At 37.7% G+C, this 22,633-nt stretch overlaps 1 protein-coding gene across 12 annotated transcripts in view; it reads left to right on the top strand.

Moving 5' to 3' along the window:
- Nucleotides 1-22,633, top strand: part of ATOSA (atos homolog A) — a 156,367-nt gene that overhangs the window by 97,291 nt on the left and 36,443 nt on the right. For all 12 annotated transcript variants that reach the window (XR_010323579.1, XM_064295246.1, XM_064295245.1 and 9 more), the window contains 4 exons: nt 15,497-15,681; nt 17,412-17,614; nt 17,902-18,027; nt 18,783-20,610. Coding sequence is in view for 11 of the 12 variants with exons in the window: in XM_064295246.1 (XP_064151316.1) it covers nt 15,497-15,681; nt 17,412-17,614; nt 17,902-18,027; nt 18,783-20,610 (2,342 nt within the window). In the remaining variant the exon portion in view is untranslated. The remainder of the gene's footprint in view (nt 1-15,496; nt 15,682-17,411; nt 17,615-17,901; nt 18,028-18,782; nt 20,611-22,633) is intronic.

The following is a 22,633-nucleotide window of genomic DNA, read 5'->3' as shown; positions in this document are numbered from 1 at the left end:
CAGTCTAATCTGCAACCAGTCATGGGGATGGCACAGGACCAAGCAACATTTCATTCTGCTGTGCATGAGGCCAACTCAGTGTCAGCTAACAACGTAAATAACGGTGCATATATAAAAATTACTCTTACATCCAAAGTCAGTATTTTTAGCCCTTGTCACTAAGTCAACTCTGCTTTTTATTCTCTGCCTAAAGATTTTGCATGGCGTATGGAAAGTGAGTTGTGCTAGGATTCAGGAAACCTGGATTCTAGTTCATAGTACGCAACTTTGAGCAAGAAAGCTGATGTCTTTGTACCTTGTTTTCTTTATCTGGAAATAAGGCGGATTGGGCTTGATGATTCTAATATCCTTTACATTTCTCACTTAAAAACACACACAAGTCTCATGCCTTTGAGATGGGAACATATATAGATGAGAAGCCAAAAATATTTCATTGTATGTGGAATTACACCAATTAGGAGATCTACCTCTATGAAAAATTAAGAATGGTATTATAAAGAAATTAATGGGATGGTATAACTAGAGAGCTGTTAAAATAGTGCTGAACGTTACCTAAGTGATACGGTTGGTTTGCCCTGATCTGTTCTTGTTTTTTTTTTTATTAACTTTTATTGAGCTTCAAGTGAACGTTTACAAATCAAGTCAGTCTGTCACATATAAGTTTATATACATCTTACTCCATACTCCCACTTGCTCTCTCCCTAATGAGTCAGCCCTTCCAGTCTCTCCTTTCGTGACAATTTTGCCAGCTTCCAACTCTCTCTATCCTCCCATCGGCCCTCCAGACAGGAGATGCCAGCACAGTCTCAAGTGTCCACCAGATATGATTAGCTCACTCTTCATCAGCATCTCTCTCCTACCCACTGTCCAGTCCCTTTCATGTCTGCTGAGTTGTCTTCAGGGATGGTTCCTGTCCTGTGCCAACAGAAGGTTTGGGGACCATGACCGCCGGGATTCCTCTAGTCACAGTCAGACCATTAAGTATGGTCTTTTAATGAGAATTTGGGTTCTGCATCCCACTGATCTCCTGCTCCCTCAGGGGTTCTCTATTGTGCTCCCTGTCAGGGCAGTCATCGATTGTGGCCGGGCACCAACTAGTTCTTCTGGTCTCAGGATGATGTAGGTCTCTGGTTCATGTGGCCCTTTCTGTCTCTTGGGCTCTTAGTTGTCATGTGACCTTGGTGTTCTTCATTCTCCTTTGCTCCAGGTGGGTTGAGACCAATTGATGCATCTTAGATGGCCGCTTGTTAACATTTAAGACCCCAGACGCCACATTTCAAAGTGGGATGCAGAATGTTTTCATAATAGAATTATTTTACCAATTGACTTAGAAGTCCCCTTAAACCATGGTTCCCAAACTCCCACTCTTGCTCCACTGACCTTTGAAGCATTCATTTTATCCCGGAAACTTCTTTGCTTTTGGTCCAGTCCAATTGAGCTGACCTTCCATGTATTGAGTATTGTCCTTCCCTTCACCTAAAGCAGTTCTTATTTACTAATTAATCAGTAAAAAACCCTCTCCCTCCCTCCCTCCCTCCCCCCCCTCGTAACCACAAAAGTATGTGTTCTTCTCAGTTTATACTATTTCTCAAGATCTTATAATAGTGGTCTTATACAATATTTGTCCTTTTGCCTCTGACTGATTTCGCTCAGCATAATGCCTTCCAGGTTCCTCCATGTTATGAAATGTTTCACAGATTCGTCACTGTTCTTTATCGATGCGTAGTATTCCATTGTGTGAATATACCACAATTTATTTACTCATTCATCCGTTGATGGACACCTTGGTTGCTTCCAGGTTTTTGCTATTGTAAACAGAGCTGCAATAAACATGGGTGTGCATATATCTGTTTGTGTGAATTCTCTTGTTTCTCTAGGGTATATTCCGAGGAGTGGGATTTCTGGGTTGTATGGTAGTTCTATTTCTAACTGTTTAAGATAACGCCAGATAGATTTCCAAAGTGGTTGTACCATTTTACATTCATTCCCACCAGCAGTGTATAAGAGTTCCAATCTCTCTGCAGCCTCTCCAACATTTATTATTATGTGTTTTTTGGATTAATGCCAGCCTTGTTGGAGTGAGATGGAATCTCATCGTAGTTTTAATTTGCATTTCTCTAATGGCTAATGATCGAGAGCATTTTCTCATGTATCTGTTAAAAGAAGATTAGTGAAGTGCGTGTTCTTATCCTTTGCCCACTTCTTGATTGGGTTGTTTGTCTTTTTGTGATTGAGTTTTGACAGAATCATGTAGATTTTAGAGATCAGGTGCTGGTCAGAGATGTCATAGCTGAAAATTCTTTCCCAGTCTGTAGATGGTCTCTTTACTCTTTTGGTGAAGTCCTTAGATGAGCATAGGTGTTTGATTTTTAGGAGCTCGCAGTTATCTGGTTTCTCTTCATCATTTTTGGTAATGTTTTGTATTCTGTTTATGCCTTGTATTAGGGCTCCTAGGGTTGTCCCTATTTTTTCTTCCATGATCTTTATCGTTTTAGTCTTTATGTTTAGGTCTTTGATCCACTTGGAGTTAGTTTTTGTGCACGGTGTGAGGTATGGGTCCTGTTTCATTTTTTTGCAAATGGATATTTGGTTATGCCAGCACCATTTGTTAAAAAGACTATCTTTTCCCCAATTAACTGACACTGGGACTTTGTCAAATATCAGCTGCTCATATGTGCATGGATTTATATCTGGGTTCTCAATTCTGTTCCACTGGTCTATGTGCCTGTTCTTGTACCAATACCAGGCTGTTTTGACTACTGTGGCTGTATAATAGGTTCTGAAATCAGGTAGAGTGAGGCCTCCCACTTTCTTCTTCTTTTTCAGTAATGCTTTACTTATCCGAGGCTTCTTTCCCTTCCATATGAAGTTGGTGATTTGTTTCTCTATCACCTTAAAAAATGACATTGGAATTTGGATCGGAAGTGCATTGTATGTATAGATGGCTTTTGGTAGAATAGACATTTTTACTATGTTAAGTCTTCCTATCCATGAGCAAGGTATGTTTTTCCACTTAAGTATGTCCTTTTGAATTTCTTGTAGTAGAGCTTTGTAGTTTTCTTTGTATAGGTCTTTTACATCTTTGGTAAGATTTATTCCTAAGTATTTTATCTTCTTGGGGGCTACTGTGTGAATGGTATTGATTTGGTGATTTCCTCTTCGATGTTCTTTTTGTTGATGTAGAGGAATCCAAGTGATTTTTGTATGTTTATCTTCTAACCTGAGACTCTGCCAAACTCTTCTATTAGTTTCAGTAGTTTTCTGGAGGATTCCTTAGGGTTTTCTGTGTATAAGATCATGTCATCTGCAAATAGAGATAATTTTACTTCCTCCTTGCCAGTCCGGATGCCCTTTACTTCTTTGTCTAGCCTAATTGCCCTGGCTAGGACTTCTAGCACGATGTTGAATAAGAGCAGTGATAAAGGGCATCCTTGTCTGGTTCCCGTTTTCAAAGGAAATGCTTTCAGGTTCTCTCCATTTAGAGTGATGTTGGCTGTTGGCTTTGCATACATGCCCTTTATTATGTTGAGGAATTTTCCTTCAATTCCTATTTTGGTGAGAGTTTTTATCATAAAAGGGTGTTGGACTTTGTCAAATGCCTTTTCTGTATCAATTGATAAGATCATGTGGTTTTTGTCTTTTGTTTTATTTATATGGTGGATTACATTAATGGTTTTTCTAATATTAAACCAGCCTTGCATACCTGGTAGAAATCCCACTTGGTCTTGGTGGATTATTTTTTTGATAAGTTGTTGAATTCTATTGGCTAGAATTTTGTTGAGGATTTTTGCATCTATGTTCATGAGGGATATAGGTCTGTAATTTTCTTTTTTTGTGATGTCTTTACCTGGTTTTGGTATCAGGGAGATGGTGGCTTCATAGAATGAGTTAGGCAGTATTCCGTCATTTTCTATGCTTTGAAATACCTTTAGTAGTAGTGGTGTTCACTCTTCTCTGAAAGTTTTGTAGAACTCTGCAATAACGCCATCCGGGCCAGGGCTTTTTTTTTGTTGGGAGTTTTTTGATTACCGTTTCAATCTCTTTTTTTGTTATGGGTCTATTTAGTTGTTCTACTTCTGATTGTGTTAGTTTAGGTAGGTAGTGTTTTTCTAGGAATTCATCCATTTCTTCTAGGTTTGCGAATTTGTTAGAGTACAATTTTTCGTAATAATCTGATATGATTCTTTTAATTTCAGTTGGGTCTGTGGTGATGTGGCCCATCTCGTTTCTTATTCAGGTTATTTGTTTCCTTTCCTGTATTTCTTTAGTCAGTCTGGCCAATGGTTTATCAATTTTGTTAATTTTTTCAAAGAACCAGCTTTTAGCTTTGTTAATTCTTTCAATTGTTTTTCTGTTCTCAATTCATTTAGTTCAGCTCTAATTTTTATTATTTGTTTTCTTCTGGTGCCTGATGGATTCTTTTGTTGCTCACTTTCTATTTGTTCAAGTTGTAGGGACAGTTCTCTGATTTTGGCTCTTTGTTCTTTTTGTATATGTGCATTTATCAATATAAATTGGCCTCTGAGCACTGCTTTTGCTGTGTCCCAGAAGTTTTGATAGGAAGTATTTTCATTCTCGTTGCATTCTATGAATTTCTTTATTCCCTCCTTAATGTCTTCTATAGCCCAGTCTTTTTTCAGGAGGGTATTGTTCAGTTTCCAAGTATTGGATTTCTTTTCCCTAATTTTTCTGTTATTGATTTCCACTTTTATGGCCTTGTGGTCTGAGAAGATGCTTTGTAATATTTCGATGTTTTGGATTCTGCAAAGGTTTGTTTTATGACCTAATATGTGGTCTATTCTAGAGAATGTCCCATGTGCACTAGAAAAAAAAGTATACTTTGCAGCAGTTGGGTGGAGAGTTCTGTATAAGTCAATGAGGTCAAGTTGGTTGATTGTTGTAATTAGGTCTTCCATGTCTCTATTGAGCTTCTTACTGGATGTTCTGTCCTTCTCCGAAAGTGGTGTGTTGAAGTCTCCTACTATAATTGTGGAGGTGTCTATCTCACCTTTCAGTTCTGTTAAAATTTGATTTATGTATCTTGCAGCCCTGTCATTGGGTGCATAAATATTTAATACGGTTATGTCTTCCTGATCAATTGTCCCTTTTATCATTATGTAGTGTCCTTCTTTATCCTTTGTGGTGGATTTAAGTCTAAAGTCTATTTTGTCAGAAATTAATATTGCTACTCCTCTTCTTTTTTGCTTATTGTTTGCTTGATATATTTTTTTCCATCCTTTGAGTTTTAGTTTCTTTGTGTCTCTAAGTCTAAGGTGTGTCTCTTGTAGGCAGCATATAGACGGATCATGTTTCTTTATCTTGTCCGAGACTCTCTGTCTCTTTATTGGTGCATTTAGTCCATTTACATTCAGCGTAATTATAGATAAATGAGTGTTTAGTGTTGTCATTTTGATGCCTTTCTATGTGTGTTGTTGACAATTTCATTTTTCCACATACTTTTTTGTGCCGAGACGTTTTTCTTAGGAAATTGTGAGATCCTCATTTTCATAGTGTTTGACTTTATGTTTGTTGAGTCGTTACGTTTTTCTTGGCTTTTATCTTGAGTTATGGAGTTGTTATACCTCTTTGTGGTTACCTTAATATTTACCCCTATTTTTCTAAGTAAAAACCTAACTTGTATTGTTCTATATCGCCTTGTATCACTCTCCATATGGCAATTCTATGCCACCTGTATTGAGTCCCTCTTTTTGATTATTGTGATCTTTTACATATTGACTTCAGTGATTCCCTGTTATGAGCATTTTTTTTTTTTAATTAATCTTAAGTTGGTTTTGTGATTTTCCTATTTGAGTTGATATCGGGACGTTCGGTTTTGTGACCTTGTGTTGTGCTGGTATCTGATATTATTGGTTTTCTGGCCAAACAATATCCTTTAGTATTTCTTGTAGCTTTGGTTTGGTTTTTGCAAATTCTCTAAACTTGTATTTATCTCTAAATATCTTAATTTCGCCTTCGTATTTCAGAGAGAGTTTTGCTGGATATATGATCCTTGGCTGGCAGTTTTTCTCCTTCAGTGCTCTTTATATTTCGTCCCATTCCCTTCTTGCCTGCATGGTTTCTGCTGAGTAGTCTGAACTTATTCTTATTGATTCTCCCTTGAAGGAGACCTTTCTTTTCTCCCTGGCTGCTTTTAAAATTTTCTCTTTATCTTTGGTTTTGGCGAGTTTGATGATAATATGTCTTGGTGTTTTTCTTTTTGGATCAATCTTAAATGGGGTTCGATGAGCATCTTGGATAGATATCCTTTCGTCTTTCATGATGTCAGGGAAGTTTTCTGTCAGCAGATCTTCAACTATTCTCTCTGTGTTTTCTGTCCTCCCTCCCTGTTCTGGGACTCCAATCACACGCAAGTTATCCTTCTTGATAGAGTCCCACATGATTCTTAGGGTTTCTTCATTTTTTTTAATTCTTTTATCTGATTTTTTTTCAGCTATGTTGGTGTTAATTCCCTGGTCCTCCAGATGTCCCAGTCTGCATTCTAATTGCTCGAGCCTGCTCCTCTGACTTCCTATTGTGTTGTCTAATTCTGTAATTTTATTGTTAATCTTTTGGATTTCTACATGCTGTCTCTCTATGGATTCTTGCAACTTGTTAATTTTTCCACTATGTTCTTGAATAATCTTTTTGAGTTCTTCAACAGTTTTATCAGTGTGTTCCTTGGCTTTTTCTGCAGTTTGCCTTATTTCGTTTCTGATGTCTTGAAGCATTTTTTAAATTAGTTTTTTATATTCTGTATCTGATAATTCCAGGATTGTATCTTCATTTGGGAAAGATTTTGATTCTTTTGTTTGGGGGTTGTAGAAGCTGTCATGGTCTGCTTCTTTATGTGGTTTGATATTGACTGCTGTCTCCGAGCCATTACTGGGAAACTTGTTTTTCCAGAAAATCTGCTAAAAAGAAAAATGCAGTCAGATCCCTATCAGAGCTGCCTTTGGATTATAACCGCCACCTTGTTCCCTGTAAGGATGAAAGTCCGAGATTTGGATCATATATGCTTGGCTGTAGCTGGTTCTGTGTTTTTAGTCCAATTTGGGATGGATTTTTGGTCCTTGGGTTTTTTGTGGTTCCTTGTCTCAGGCCGGAAGAATGGGTTAGGAAAAGACCAAAAGAAAAAAAAAGGGGGGGGGGAAGCAAAGCTGCCATGGATCCGGAGCCGTTCTCCCTCTGGCTCAGGAAATTCCAATGTTAATGAAGCCACCTGGGAAGGGTGGGGGAGGGATAAGAGAGATAGGAGAGTAGCACCTCGGAATATAGCCAGAGTTGCTTGTCTTGCTTGGAATGACTATTTTGTCTGAGATTCCGGAGGGGCATGTCGCCTATGTGTGCTGGCTGTGTGGAGATTGCCCCCGGGGGTCTGGCCCGCTGAAGCCGCAGTCAGATCCGCCGCTGCCAGTCCAAAGCCCAGCGTCAAGGTTCCCCTGCTGGGACGCTGCACTCCCGGCTCCAAAATCAGTCGCTGCCTCTGGGGACTTCTTGTCCCGCCAGCCGCGTCGCCGCGCTGCCAGCGCGGACCGGCAGGGCCCCCTCCCAGGGTTAGTTCAGGGGAGTAGAGCTGCGCCCCATGCTTGTGCCGTGACAGCTCCCGGTCAAAAGCCCGGCGCCAAGGTTCCCCAGCTGGGACGCTGCACTCCCGGCTCCAAAATCAGTCGCTGTCTCCCGGGGACTCCTTGTCCCACCAGCCGCGTCACCGTGCACCCCTGTGGACCGGCTGGGCCCCCTCCCGAGGTTAGTTCAGGGGAGTAGAGCTGCGCCCCTTGGTTGTGCCATGACAGCGCCCAGTCAAAAACCCGGCGCCAAGGTTCCCCAGCTGGAACGCTGCACTCCTGGCTCCAAAACCAGTCACTGCCTCCCGGGGACTTCTCCCACCAGCCGGGTCGCCACCCCGCCCGGGCGGACCGGCTGGGCCCCCTCCCGGGTTCAGTTCAGGGGGTTAGGGCTGTGCCCCTTGTTCGCGCCGTCTCAAGATTTATGAGTTCAGCTTCACTGGGCCCAGAAGCCCGGCGCCAAGGTTACCTGACTGGGACACTGGCTCCAGGCTCCGAAAACAGTCGCTGCTTCCCCGTATTTGTTCGTTTTCCGTCTCTAACTCTGTGTTTGTTGTTCGGGGTTCATAGATTGTTATGTATGTGATCGATTCACTTGTTTTTCCAAGTCTTTGTTGCAAGAGGGATCTGAGGTAGCGTCTACCTAGTCCGCCGTCTTGGCCCCGCCTCCTGTTCTTGCTTTTTTTATGGTCATTTTTATTTCTGAAATAGTTGGCTAAAGTTAGCAGTACAGTTTGTCCATGGAACAGAGTGAAACTTACCTGCACAGACATGAAATTCATGACATTAGGACTGTGCCCCAGTGCCCTCAAGTAACCATTCATAGACTGGATGGCTTACATGAGTTTGGGGGAACAGTACAAAGTAAGTGAAAGACAGCGTGGAAAGGAGTTAGGAAAGAGCTTTGGACTGATGGAAAGAAGAGGAGGAAAGTTAAAGAAAGAATGAGTAGTGACTCAAGGTAGGAAATGAGCAGGGCATTGTGTAGAGAGCAGTTCACCTGAAACATAAAGACTGTGTAGGGAGCATTAAAGATGAGATGGATAAACAAAGACGAAGATGCTAATTAATACCCATTGCTATCAAGTAGATTCTGACTCACAGTGACTCTGTAGGACAGAGTAGAACTGTCCCGTAGGGAGCCCTGGTGGTGCAGTGGTTAAGAGCTCAGCTGCTAACCCAAAGGCCAGCAGTTTGAATCCACGAGCTGTTCCTTGGAAACCCTATGGGGCAATTCTGCTCTGTCTTATAGGGTTGCTATAGGACCACTACGAGTCAGAATTGACTCAATGGCAACCGGTTTTTTTTTAATCTTTACGGAAGCAGACTGCTACACCTTTCTCCAGCATGACAGCTGGCAGGTTGAAACTGCCAACCTTTCAGTTAACAGCCGACTGCTTAACCACTGCCAGAAGACCCTAATAAAAAAAAAAAAAAAAATTTTTTTTTTTTTTAGATAGCCTTAAATTAAGCAGAGTCACCTCAGTGTATAACTCCAGGAGGAAGCATGTAAGTGAAATCTGATTGGTGCCTCCTACCATTGCGCGGTGCCCAGCCTGTGCAGCTGGCTGTATGTGGCGTCCCTGGTCCTAATGTCAGCCTTAAGAGTTTGCACTGGCTCCAGTAGGCAGTTAGGGAGCGGGTAAAGATAAACAAAAATCTTTGAGATGACAAGAATGTGATGAGATGGCTTTTTGGGAAGACCGACCTGCATCATGGTACAAGATAAATAAGGAGAGGCCTAGAGTCCTAGACTAGGAGGCTGTTGTAGTAATTCAGGTGTAAAGTAATAAGAATCTAACTAGGTAACTGTCATGAGGATGAAAGAAAAGAGTTTAAATTCAAGAGAAATTTAAAAGAACACAGTAGTAATATTTAATGACTGAATTTCAAGATTGTAAGAGGGAGAATATTCCCAAACAATTCCCCTCCCCCAGCCTCCATAGACTGAGATGGGGAAGCAATTAGAACTTCTTTATTCTTGTTTTGGGGTTTGAAGACAATTTCGTATGAGTGATGACGTTGCATAATTTATACTTATCCTGCGTTTCTAGAAAGGGCTATTGTAATACACGAATGGGCATTGTTTTAAGGGAGGACTAGGTAAGTATGCTATTCTATTTATCATCTATATTCTTCAGAATAATTTACAATGCATGTTAAATCTGTCAAACCTTCCATCATCACCATCTACTGAGATCACTATTGTCAAGGTCACCAATGACTTCCTTATTGTCAAATGCAACGGACACTTCTTTGTTTATATGTTATTAAACCTCACCAGTGTTTGATATCATTGACTATGTCCTCCTTCTTGAAACATTTTTTTCTCTGGGTTTCCATGATATCACACTTGGTTAGGTTTCTTCTCATCTCACTGGCAGTTCGTTTTGCTAATTCGTGATCTACCAAATCTCTACTTGTCGGAATGCCCCAGGGCTCTGTCCTCGATTCCCTTTTCTCTTCCATCTTCACATTTCCCTAGGTAACTCTTGACTCTAAATTCTCTCCAAATGCCAGTGAGTCCCAAAACTGGACAACTACAATACCTGTATACCAAACAAGTACATCTACTTTGCTTCTCTCTCCCCTGTTCTATTATTGACCTAGCAGCCAGAGTGATTATTTTAAAATGTAAATCAGATCATGTCATTGAGGATAAAATTCCAACTCTTTCAAAACCCTATGTGAACTAGGCCCGACCTTTTTTCCTAACCATGTTCTCCCTCTCCCACTAATTCCAGCCTCACTTGCCTTCATTTTAGTTCCTTCATGTTCCTGGACATGACCAGTTCATTCCCACCTTGGACTTTCTGCTTGGAATGCTTTTTCCCCTAATTTTTGAATGGTTAGCTCCTTGTCCTTCATATCTTAATTTAAATGTTACCTGTTTCAGAAAAGCCTTCTCTGACCACTTCATATAAAATATTCACATAATCACTCTCATATTCCTCTTTTTACAATTACGACATAATTACTGACAATCAGTACTTATCACCACTGATATGATCTTAGCTGTGGGTTTTTCATTTATGGTCTTTTCATGTTGTTTTTTATTCCTAATTTACTGAAAGTGTTTTTATAGCAAATGGGTGTTGGATTTTGTCAAATGCTTCCTCTGCATCAGTTGAGGTGATCATGTGGGTTTTCTTCTTCATTCTGTTAATGTAGTATATTGTATTGTTTGGTTTTCTCTTGTTGAACCACCCTTGCATACCTGGATTAAATCCTACTTGGTCACAGTATGCAATCCTTTAATATGCTGCTGAATTTGATTTTGTAATGGATTTTTGCATCTACATTCATAAGGGATATTGGTTTGTAGTTTTCTTGTACTGTCTTTGTCTAGCTTCATTATCTGGGTAGTGCTAGCCTCACTGAATGCATCAGAAAGTGTTCCCTCCTCTTGTCAGAGTTGGGCATGAAGTGGTATCTCTTTGTGGTTATTCTTACCAACTGTCTCGGATGCCTCCACTCCAGTTCATATATGTTACACATACTATCAATATGAGGTTCTAGTTCTTTCCTAATTAAAACAGACAAAAAAACTTTAAAACATTTTTATTACACTAAAATATATATAACAAAAGATTTTCCATTTTAACCATTTTCAGTGAGATTAGTTATACTCACCATGTTGTGTAACCATCACCACTATCCATTTCCATGTTTTTCATCACCGTTACAGAAACTCAGTACCCCTTAAGCAGTAGTTCCTCAGTTCCTCCTCCCCCCAGCCCCTGGTAGCCACTAATAAACCTTTGTCTGTATGCGTTTGGCGATTTTACATATTACATATAAATGGGATCATACAATATTTGCCTTTTTATGTCTGATTTATTTCATTCAGCACAGTGTTTTCAAGGTTTATCCATGTTGTAACATGTATTAGAACTTCATTTCTCCTTATGGCTGAATAATATTCCATTGTGTACATAGACTACATTTTATTTATCCATTCATCTGTTGATGGACACTGGGGTTGTTTCCATCTTTTGGCTAATATAAGTAGTGCTGCAGTGAACATTAGTGCACACACATACCGCAGTCCCTGCTTTCAGGTCTTGAGTTTATACCTAGGAGTGGAATAGCTGGAGCCAGCAATGAGTGAAGGTTCCAGTTTCTCCACATCCCATAACTTGTGGTTTTGATTTGCATTGCTCTGTATTTTTAAAAGAAAGAAAAAATTTTAAACTGCTAAGTTCCAATTTCTCAACACCAGAATCAAATATGTTACTTACGTGTGACATCACAAATTCCTGCATTTTAAGTAACCAAACTATGACCTCCTTTAGAGATAGTGGGGGCTCCAAAAAGCAATAACTCTAATTAATTAAAATATATACCATTAGATCATGTTTTTTCTTAAATATTTTTCATTTAATAGGCCTGATCATTTATCTAATATCAGTCAGAGAATAATAATTTATTTAAAATTTAGTGCATATATTTGCATGTTTGCTATGTAGGACTGATAATAATTTGTTTTGTTAACTATGCAAGTTTTCTAACGATGACTATGATTCAGTGTTCTCATTTATTAAAATTAAGACATCTATAAATTTTTCCTGACAAATTCCTGAAAGTTGTCATCTATAGTCATATGCACTTAGATAGTACTTTGTGTTTCATAATACCATCAAATAATCTATAATACCCATTGCGTTGAGTCAATTCCTACTCAGTTTACCCTAAAGGACAGAGTAGAACTGCTCCATAGGTTTACCAGGAAGCAGCTGGTAGATTCGAACTGCTGACCTTTTGGTTAGCAGTCTGAGCTCTTAACCACTGTGCCACCAGGGCTTGATAATCCATAATATTCTTGCAATACTTATGTAATAGTTGGATAGATAACTACTAGATATTTAATATCATCTCTAATTGTTTTCAAAAATTTCATTTAAACATTTTATACCCTGGCTAAATTCAGTAAGTCATCTAAATGATTGCCTTTCCTCCTGCACTCCAGTCATGGTTTTAGAGTTTGTTTAGTTTATTATTTGAGGAGATAATGATTAAAGCAAGCAAATTTTAGCCAAAGGTTGCATTATTCAAAAGTGTTTTTTCATAACTGTTTAGTTTTTATCACTTTAAACTTTATAATTCTCCTATAGTGTACTGATACCTTAACTTAGCACTGAAGAATAGAATTAAATTCCACTTTAGCAAATTTCCTTGATAATAGTTTGTGTTCTATGCATTGATTTATAGAGCTGTGTTCTAATCTAGTGCTTCATAGGAAGAAATGACAACCTCTGTTTACACAGCTTAAATGATGCTGTGGTCACTGTGGGTTGTCTGGGTGCCCAGCAGCCATAGCCAGGTTGATAGATTATTCCTTCTTAGCAGTGGTTCCTAAACTTTTCATGAAAACCCCTACTTGAGGTAAAAATTTCACAAGCCCACACACAATACTACTTTTACTTTTGGTATTTATGGTTAAGAAAATAGAAATGATATAAAATTCAGTGGTACTTTTATATACGTTAGTATTTTAGTAATCCCAATAATATCTATAAATTTTTTTTTAAGTAGTAGCGCATATGTATGAGCCATCACCTTGGCTGCAAACAGTCCTTGACATTCACATGGAGCAGCTGCCTTCTAGACATCATTCAGTGTTCCCAGATTAGGAGGCACTGCTCAGCTACAATTCTTAGCCCTCTAGGATTGAACCCAGAGAATCTGTTGGGAGCTAAAATCATGTCATGTGGCCCATGGCAAGCCTATAAGCCTTGAAAACCCAGAGAACCAGCAAGCAAAGGGTCTGAATGGATTTCTTTTGCACATCTTTTGCCTCCCTCTTTATGCAGGATACTATGATTTCATTCAGCGAATCCCAGGAGACCGACCATAGTAGACCCTTGACTTATGGTATACTTGGTTCCTGGAAGAGAGTTAAAAATTGAGCCTTTCCCTCCGTAATTGGCATGCTATTATAAATTAGGGTTCCATTCCTGGAAGCAAATTCTGTACCATAAAAATACCAAAATATATTATTAAAATATTTTTTGGTTTATGTTGAATATATATTATTTTCATTTATATTTTTACAAATATATATTGTTGTTAGTTGCCTTTAAGTCTATTCCGAAACATGGTGACCAACCCCCCGTTAGAGTAGAACTGCTCTATAGGGTTTTCTTGGCTGTGATATTAATGGAAGGCGATCACGAGGGCTTCTTTTCTCCAGGACTGCTGAGTAGGGTTGAATGGCCAAACTTTAGGTTAGCAGTTGAGTGCAAACAGTTTGTGCCACCTAGGGACCTACAAATATACATTAAAGTTATACATACTAAAGTTATACCAAAGTAAATATATTAAAAAAAAAGAAACCAAACCTGTTGCGGACGAGTCGATGCCGACTCATACTATAAAAGACAGCATTTATGGTGGTTAAAGGTACAGTTCCTGGAGCCAGATTGTCTGGGTTCAAATCTCAACTCTGCTACTTACTAGTAGTTGATCTTGGCCAACTTGTCTATAAAAAGGTGGTAATAGTGTCCACCCTCTAGAGCTTCTCTGAGGATTAAATGGATTAATGTAAAAGAAGTACTTAGAATTGGTAATGCATGGCAATGGTTGAGTTCCTATCTAAGTGTTGGCTGTTATATGTAAATGGTCGTTTTAGGGAAACTTTTTTGATGGTCTTTTTAAAATGCTATTTCATTAAAGTTGGCTGTCAAGGGTCCTTCTTTTCCTAAAGCTAGAAATAAGCATTCTTCATCAAACCCTTCAAGGCTATTCACAGTCTGGCTCCAGCCCTGCTTTTTGTACACTTTATGTAAATCCTCCATCCAAGCTGTACCTTCTCTCACCATGCGTTAAGTATCCTTTTCACATCACCATTCTGATTGTATTATTTACCTCATTTGGAATGGCTACTTATCTTTATTAGTCATATGTACCCACTGCTTATAATTCAGTTCAACACCTACCTCTTTTGCAAAAGCTTACCATTATCGTCTGAACTTATTATTTTGAATTTATTATATGCTGCATTAAAAAAAATCATAAAGTCTTTGAGACTAGGAACGATGTGTAGTACAACTCTGTCCCCCTATTACCTAATACAGTGTAGTAGACACTTTAAACGTTTGGTACTTAATTGACAGAGATAAGAGAAAGTAACTTTTCCAGAATCACACAACAAATTGGATTGTGTGTGTTCAACTTGTATACCAGGTTAACAACTTTGCAAATTAACTGCTTAAAACAATTAGAGCACTTGTGAGAAATTTTTAAATTACCACAGCTTCATCTTCAGGTTAGATTCTTTGGAACTGCTAAGTAACTATATCATACTCGATATATTATAAAATAGGCCTGCCTCTCCTGCTGGATAATTAGAACATTTTCTCCATCTAAAAGTACTACTGCTATATTGGAAAGGCACAGGGGACCCTAAGGCTCTCAATGTCCACATCACACAGTTTGGGCTGTGAGTGCAGGAACTTAAGAAGGCAGCAAGGGAGAAACAGATAGTTGTGTCTGCATCTCTTTCTAATATTTAACAATAGTAATAAAACATCTTAGCCAAAAATATGTGACATAATAAGACATTTTAACATTTTGGATATTGGTGATGTTTTGTGTACTAAAACTATTGTATTTTATATAAAAAATATAATTTTCTATAAGATTCTGAATGTACCCCTAAATTTTAACTGAAGCTTAATAATTTTATGCTGTAATTTTAACCAGCTTTGTCTTAATTGGAATTTGAAGTGTCTGTCATCTCCTCACTTCTCTGTCCGTTATGAATCAAGAGTTTATTTTGATTGCCTCATCTTTGTCCTCTTTTCACTCTTTGTTAATGCATATACTCGAATATGGAATATGTGATTAGTTATTTTAGGCGTAAAAGATGAATTCTTATTAAGAGTACATTAAAGTGAGCACCTTCTTTCTATTAATTAATTAATTACCAGATACTCTAGATGAATATTTTGAATATGATGCAGAGGAGTTCTTGGTCTCTTTGGCCTTGCTAATCACAGAAGGTCGAACGCCTGAGTGTTCTGTAAAAGGTCGAGTGGAAAGTTTTCATTGCCCTCCAGCACAGTCCTGTTACCCAGTAGCAACCAGGCATGAATGCAGTGACAAGCTGGCCCAGGTAAGCATCATGTGTCTAATGCTCTTTATTTATCTTTTATATAAACTAGTTTAACTTCTGTCATCACCTTCATTACATCATTTACAGCATAATTATAATTTCACAATTTAAATATAAAATTGTCATAACCATAAAGAAAAAGCAATAATATTAATAATAATTCCATAGCTAATAGCCTCGGCTCTTAAACAAGGATCTTGAAGGCATAGCAGGTAGCTTTGCATATCAGCAAACAGGTGGGCAGCCAATTTCTTACTTAGCTTCTCTTCACACTTCAGATTTAAGATTGCCATTGCTGCAGTGGTTTAGCTTTATTTTTAAAGCCTCATTGTAGAAACTGAAATTCAACAGTTTCTACATGTACCATTTAATGATGTTGATAACTTTCTTCCAGTTGTGTAACCATTCTCACCCTTCTTTTCTGAGTTGTTCCTCCCTCACTAACATAAACTTTACGTTAACATAAATATAACATTGCGCCCTAAGTTTCCTATCTGATCTTTCGAGTTACTGTTGTCAATTTGATCCTGTATAGATAGTTCTTAAAAGAACGTTATATTCAAGGCAGACCTTTTTTTTTTTTTTTTTCTTTTACTAGTTAAGCTAAACTATGGTTTTAAGAAGATTTCAGGGGATATTTTTGGTTTAAGGTTTAAAAAGTATCTCAGGGCAATAGTTTCAGGGGTTCATCCACCGTCCATGGATCCAGGAAGTCTGGAGTCCATGAGAATTTGAAATTCTGTTCTGCATTTTCCCCCCTTTGATTGGGATTCATCTGTGGAATCTTTGATCAAAATACAATGCTAGCTGGGCACCATCTAGTTCTTCTGGTCTCATGGCAAAGGAGGCAGTTGTTTATGGAGACAATTAGCCACATGTTACATGTTCTCCTCTGATTCTTGCCTCTCCTTCCTCTGTTGTTCCAGGCAAATAGAGACCAATCATTGTGCATTGGATGGCTGCTTGCATTGAACTGTGCTTTGAACTAGGAGGTAGAACAGAGTAACTAAACATGTTATTAGGACAATTAACTAGGATGTGCCATGAAACCATGACCCTAAACCTCCAAACCAAGAAACCAAATCTCATGAGATTTTTGATTTTACATAATCGGCCTCAGCAGCTACTTTTTCAATCTTTTATTTTTTGTCGTTGTTGTAAATATATCTAGCACACAGCTTTTGCCAATTCAATTTTTTATAGGTGTGCAATTTATTGCCAGCAATTAAAATAATCAGCCGTGCAACCTTACTCTTAATCACTGCAATATTTTCATCACCGTTAAATGTAATACTTTTAAATGTGAACTTTTAAAATCTTGTCTATTTTGAGGGCTTAATGAGAATAGTTTTTAATATTTTAGTCTTCAGACTTAGAATCATTCTTTTCTCTCTAATGTGATTAATTAACAAACGAGGCAAGGCTGAGCCACCTCCGAGGCCTGTCAGACACTGTGTGTGGCAGCTCTTTTCTCACAAGATAGAGCAAAGATATCCTCCTCAGAAAAATTTGCATCATAACTGCTGTTCAGTACTAATCTCTGCCCTCAAGAGTTCACAAATATTAATCCTCTACTTAGTGAGAGAACCTACACAGTGAAACCTGAACAAAGCTCTACAATAGATGACTCATTTTTCATACAGATGCCTGCTTTACAATTAAATTTTCAAATTTAAGTGCAAAATTGAATGGGTTGTTGCAATATCTTGCTTGTATTCCTTTCCTCTAAGTGTCGCCAAGCCAGACGAACCAGGTCTGAGGTCACGTTGTTGTGGAAGAATAATCTTCCAATCATGGTGGAAGTGATGCTACTACCAGACTGCTGCTACAGTGATGATGGGCCCACCACAGAAGGAATGGATCTAAATGATCCTGCAATTAAGCAAGATGCATTATTATTGGAGAGATGGATCTTAGAGCCAGTTCCCCGACAGTAAGTTGTATAAGTTAATTTGAGGTTGTTCTTGGTAAATCCAGTTTTCCGTTACTTTCTATACATTATTTTAATAATAATCATATATTTGAATCCCTCTATATTTGTGTAGTAAAACCTTTTCTTTTAGATACTTAGTACTTATGTGACTTCAAGTAACATTGGTAAGTATATTTCTATGGTCTTAAAAGCACAGGTCCCGATTGATATGTTTACTTCAGCTTCTACAAATCTAAAATCCAGTCATTTTACACTTGCTGACATTTATATTATGTTATTTCCCTTAGGAATGGTGATAGGTTTATCGAAGAGAAGACGCTTCTGTTGGCTGTCCGCTCATTTGTGTTTTTTTCTCAGTTAAGTGCTTGGCTGAGTGTTTCTCATGGTGCTATTCCACGAAATATTCTTTACAGGTATGCCTAGGGCAAAAAAAAAAGGACAGTATATACTCAGCCACATTGGCTAACTACCGAATGATATTTTACCCTTTAAGTGGTTTATTTCCTTCATCCCTAGATATAAGTACATAAAACTTACTATGGTTTTTCTCCAAACAAGTTCAAGAAATTTAAATGAGAATCAGTATGAATTTTGATTGCTGAATTAAATTTGAGTAGAATTATTTTCAGAAAACTTTAGAGAACTGAGAATGGATTTAGTACTACCATTATGAAGTGGAAAAACTTTCTGGGCTATTGAATTTCCGTAATGGTAGGCTTGCTTGATTTTTGGCATCTTGAAAAGTATGAGTAATACAGCCTGCTGAACTACTAATTGTCATTTTAGGCAGGTGGCCAGGAGTTGGAGAGTATCTCTTAGTCTCTCTGTACAATAGAATTAGCTGAATCTATTTAAGAGTAAATACCAAGTCCTGTATTTTTTGTGTTTTGACAAATAATTTTAAACTATTCTTAAGCTTTAATGCTTAAATGATCTGGTGTTCTTAAAAAAAAAAAAAAACATTTCTATTCCAACCACTATCTATTATACCACTTATTTTTATTTTATCAGACTGACATGCATGGTAATAAGGCTTAATAAAGCCTCAGTAGTAACTAATGCAAACAAATATAAGTAAGTATATGCCTGCTTTAAAATTTTTATAATATACAATAATAAGGATCTAACTTTCATAATCCATTGATTCAGTGTTTTTGTCTGATTCCAGAATCAGTGCTGCTGATGTAGACTTACAGTGGAATTTTTCCCAGACTCCAATTGAACATGTGTTTCCTGTTCCCAATGTTTCTCACAACGTGGCCTTGAAAGTCAGCGTTCACTCCTTGCCCAGACAATCTAATTACCCAATTTTGACCTGTAGTATTCATGCTAATATTGGCCTTTATGAGAAAAGAATTCAAGAACATGAACTTAAAATCTATCAACGCTGCAATTCCAATGAAGTAGAACAACGTACAAACAGTTCACAGTGTCTGTGTAGCAAACAAACTTGGACCATGGCACCCAAAAATGTGTTACATGCGAAAAATGGCGCAATTCCAGAATATACTATAGCACACAAAAATGTCAAACTATATCCAGGCACTGGCAGTAAATCTGACTATGGAGCATCTCAAGCTAATATTCTGGGCTTCAGTGGTATGGAAGATGTAAAGTCACACGAAACATCAGTGAGAACTTTAAAACCATTTTCATTGATTGATCCCAGTGTTCTGAGCCACCAGAGTTCCTGGCAGCCAGTTGGTGAGACTAATCCCTTAACAGGCTCTTTAATTCAGGAGCGAAAAGATGTTATTGCAAGAATTGCTCAGCATTTGATTTATTGTGACCCAAGTGCTTCACGTGTTTCTGGACATCCGTTTAATACACAAGAGTCTAGTTCACTTACTTCAAAACTTTTCTGGGTTTCACAAGAAAATGAAAATGTGAGGAAATGTAAGGAAACTTTCTCCATTTCTTTTGGTAGTCCAGAGTTTACCTCCCCAGAAGACACCAGTGAGGGGAAAATTCAAGTAAAACCAGAAACTCCTCGAAGTGAAACTTGCATGTCTAATGGTCTTTATTCTCGTCAGTCCACTGGTGAGACTAATCCTTTGATAGGCTCCTTACTCCAGGAGCGACAAGATGTTATTGCAAGGATTGCTCAACACTTAGAACACATTGATTCAAGCGCATCGCATATCCCCCAGCAGTCATTCAGCATGCATGACTCCAGATTGGCTCCTTCTAAAGTGTGTAGGAGTTCATATGAAGACAAAGATTTACTGAAGAAAAACAAGGATAAAGTCTCAGCTTCCATTTCTAACCCAAAATTTTATTTGTTAGAAGACAGCAGTGAAGGAAAAAACCTAATACCTGATAAATCTTTTAGTTCTTTTAAATACAATAGTAAATTGAAATCCTCTTTGAAACCTCAAATAAGAAGAAATCAGTACCAGGAAATTCCTAGTGAAATCATCCAAAGTACATTTCAGGAAACACATAATAAAGCTACTAATTTATTGACTCCCTCAAATATGTCTCCTTGCAAAGAAAATAACTTAGATTTGACAAGTAGGTTGGAAAATATACTTTCTGGGTATCAATTTAAGGAGCAAGAAATCAGCCATGGAATTGATAAACAGTATTTAAATTGCAACAGTATTGACAAACAGCTTTGCATGAATAAATACAAGAAAAAAATAATAAAAAATGAAAATTGTAATCCAGAATCTTTAAACACTCACCAAATTCACTCTAAAGTAAATGTCACTGCGCTGGAAATGTCAGAATACCTGCACAAACATGATAATAAGTGCTCAAATGAAGACTCAAAAAGGCCTAAGGCATGTGAGAAAAATACTCAACTTAATCGTATAAAAAATTATTGCAATAAAGATAATGCAGGTTTCAAATGCAAAAAGGCCGACCAGTTAAAAAATGAACAGGATAAGAATGAAGACTCAATTGATGAAAAATCTCGAAACGTTTCTCAGAGAAAAGGTATAAAAGACTGTTTGTCTACATATGAACAACTGAAAAATGTGGAGGCACTGGTAGGTAACAGTATTTCAAATATAATTCCCAGTCATTTGTTACGGTTTGACTTTTGTTCATAAGAGATCTAGTTGGGGAGATTAACTGACATACCAGTAGCTGTACAAGTATTAGTGGCTGAACTGGCACACACATCCAGGTCTTTTAACAACTAACCCAGAGTTATTTCCACTATCTTATAATTCAAGGACAGATTTGTGGACTATCGTATTCCTTGGCCCATTTTAACTCTTCCTGTTCCTTTTTTTTTTATTTTGAGTAAACAGGAATCAGAAAAGAAACTCTCATTAGCTTAATATATTGCATGTTAGTAGCTCTGGCCTAGTACAAACAGTATGCCCATTATATTGTGCCATTGATCAACTAATGGTTTTAGGAATATCTGTAGGGAAATCACTAGGCTATTTCTCAAAACACCTGAATTCCAGTCCTGGTTTCATAGTTTAGTACTTGAATGACATTGAATAAGTCATTTAACATCTAATAACCTCAGTCTCCTCAGTTTTAAAATAAGAACATTAAAGCTCTTTTGCCTATCTCACAGAATTAAGATAATCAAATAATAGATTTGAAAATATTTCATAAACCTTTAAGGAAACCCTGGTGGCGTAATGGTTAAGTGCTACAGCTGCTAACCAAAGGGCCGGCAGTTTGAATCCGCCAGGCGCTGCTTGGAAACTCTATAGGGCAGTTCTACTCTGTCCTATAGGGTCACTGTGAGTCAGACGGCTGGGTTTGGTTTTTGGATTTTTAATACAGTGTATAAATACAAAATATTTAAGTTGCTTTTATTTTAGTTGACTTCCCACCAAACCACTTTTTAACTTCAAAAAATGATTATTAGTCTCAAATTTCCACTTTTTCCCCAAGTAATATCCCAAATTCGTATCTGAATTTATGGTAAGCTACTTTGTACCTGCCTTGATCAAATCCAAACGTCCTTGGTTCATCTACTTTATCACTTAGATTAGTTTTGCAGTACATTAATGTTTTAAAATTGTGCCATGTTCCCAATTTATATTTTTCAATGATAATTTCCAATTTCCTAAAATTATAATTGCCACAAAGCCCTACCCTGGCCTTAAGAATATTCATTTTCATGATCCTTTCTGGAACTTAATGGGGAGGCTTAATCTGGCCATGGTGTATTTCAAGCCACTAAGAATCACTTTTTCACACACTTATTTTAGATATAATGATATAGCATTTATGATGTGCCCAGGGACCCTTCTGAATATTTCACACGTGTTAGCTAACTTAATCATCTCACTTCCCTTTGAGATTTTATCCATCTCATGTTATAAGTGAGGACCTGAGGCCTAAAGGGGTTAAGTAACTTGCCCAAGGTCACAAAGCTGGTAAATGGTGGAGCCAGGACCCAATTTAGTCTTTTCTCATTTTTATCCATGTGTTTTTATGAATTTCTGATATTTGGGTATAAACTCACCCAAATTCTTAAGAATTAGCCAATTTCCTATATTATTTCAAAAACATAGCACTGATGGCATTGTGTATATTTTTAAATTTACAGTGTTTATTTTTCTGTTTCACACTCCCACCAAATTATATCCTCTACAGATGGCTCTTTATATTGACATAGTTCTGTATTTTAAAACAGAAAATGAAATTTTTTTCTATACCTGTGAGTAGTTGTTTTTTCACAAATTAAAGAATCAAAATATTAGCTTCAGGGCCAGATTAAGGCATGTGACAGGGCCCTAAACACTGATAATCTGTGTTACCCCTTCCTCTGCTTACTCACACTTTCGTACGGGATATGTGATTAGATATATACACGTGTATATATATATATATATGTGTGTGTGTGTGTCTTAGCTATCCATGATGTTAACTGCTTTTTAAATGCAACTATAATATTAGCAATTGAATACAAAAGTGACTTATGCCATTTTAGCAAAATAAGATGAACTAGATCATAAAATTTTTAGTGGATGCAGGGTACTAAGATTTTTACTAAATACCAGATTTTCTACAAAAAGAATATCCCACATATTCTACAAC

This window comes from Loxodonta africana, chromosome 12, assembly GCF_030014295.1.
Source record: "Loxodonta africana isolate mLoxAfr1 chromosome 12, mLoxAfr1.hap2, whole genome shotgun sequence".
NCBI classification, from domain to species: domain Eukaryota; kingdom Metazoa; phylum Chordata; class Mammalia; order Proboscidea; family Elephantidae; genus Loxodonta; species Loxodonta africana.
This window is presented reverse-complemented; position numbering and strand designations above follow the sequence as displayed.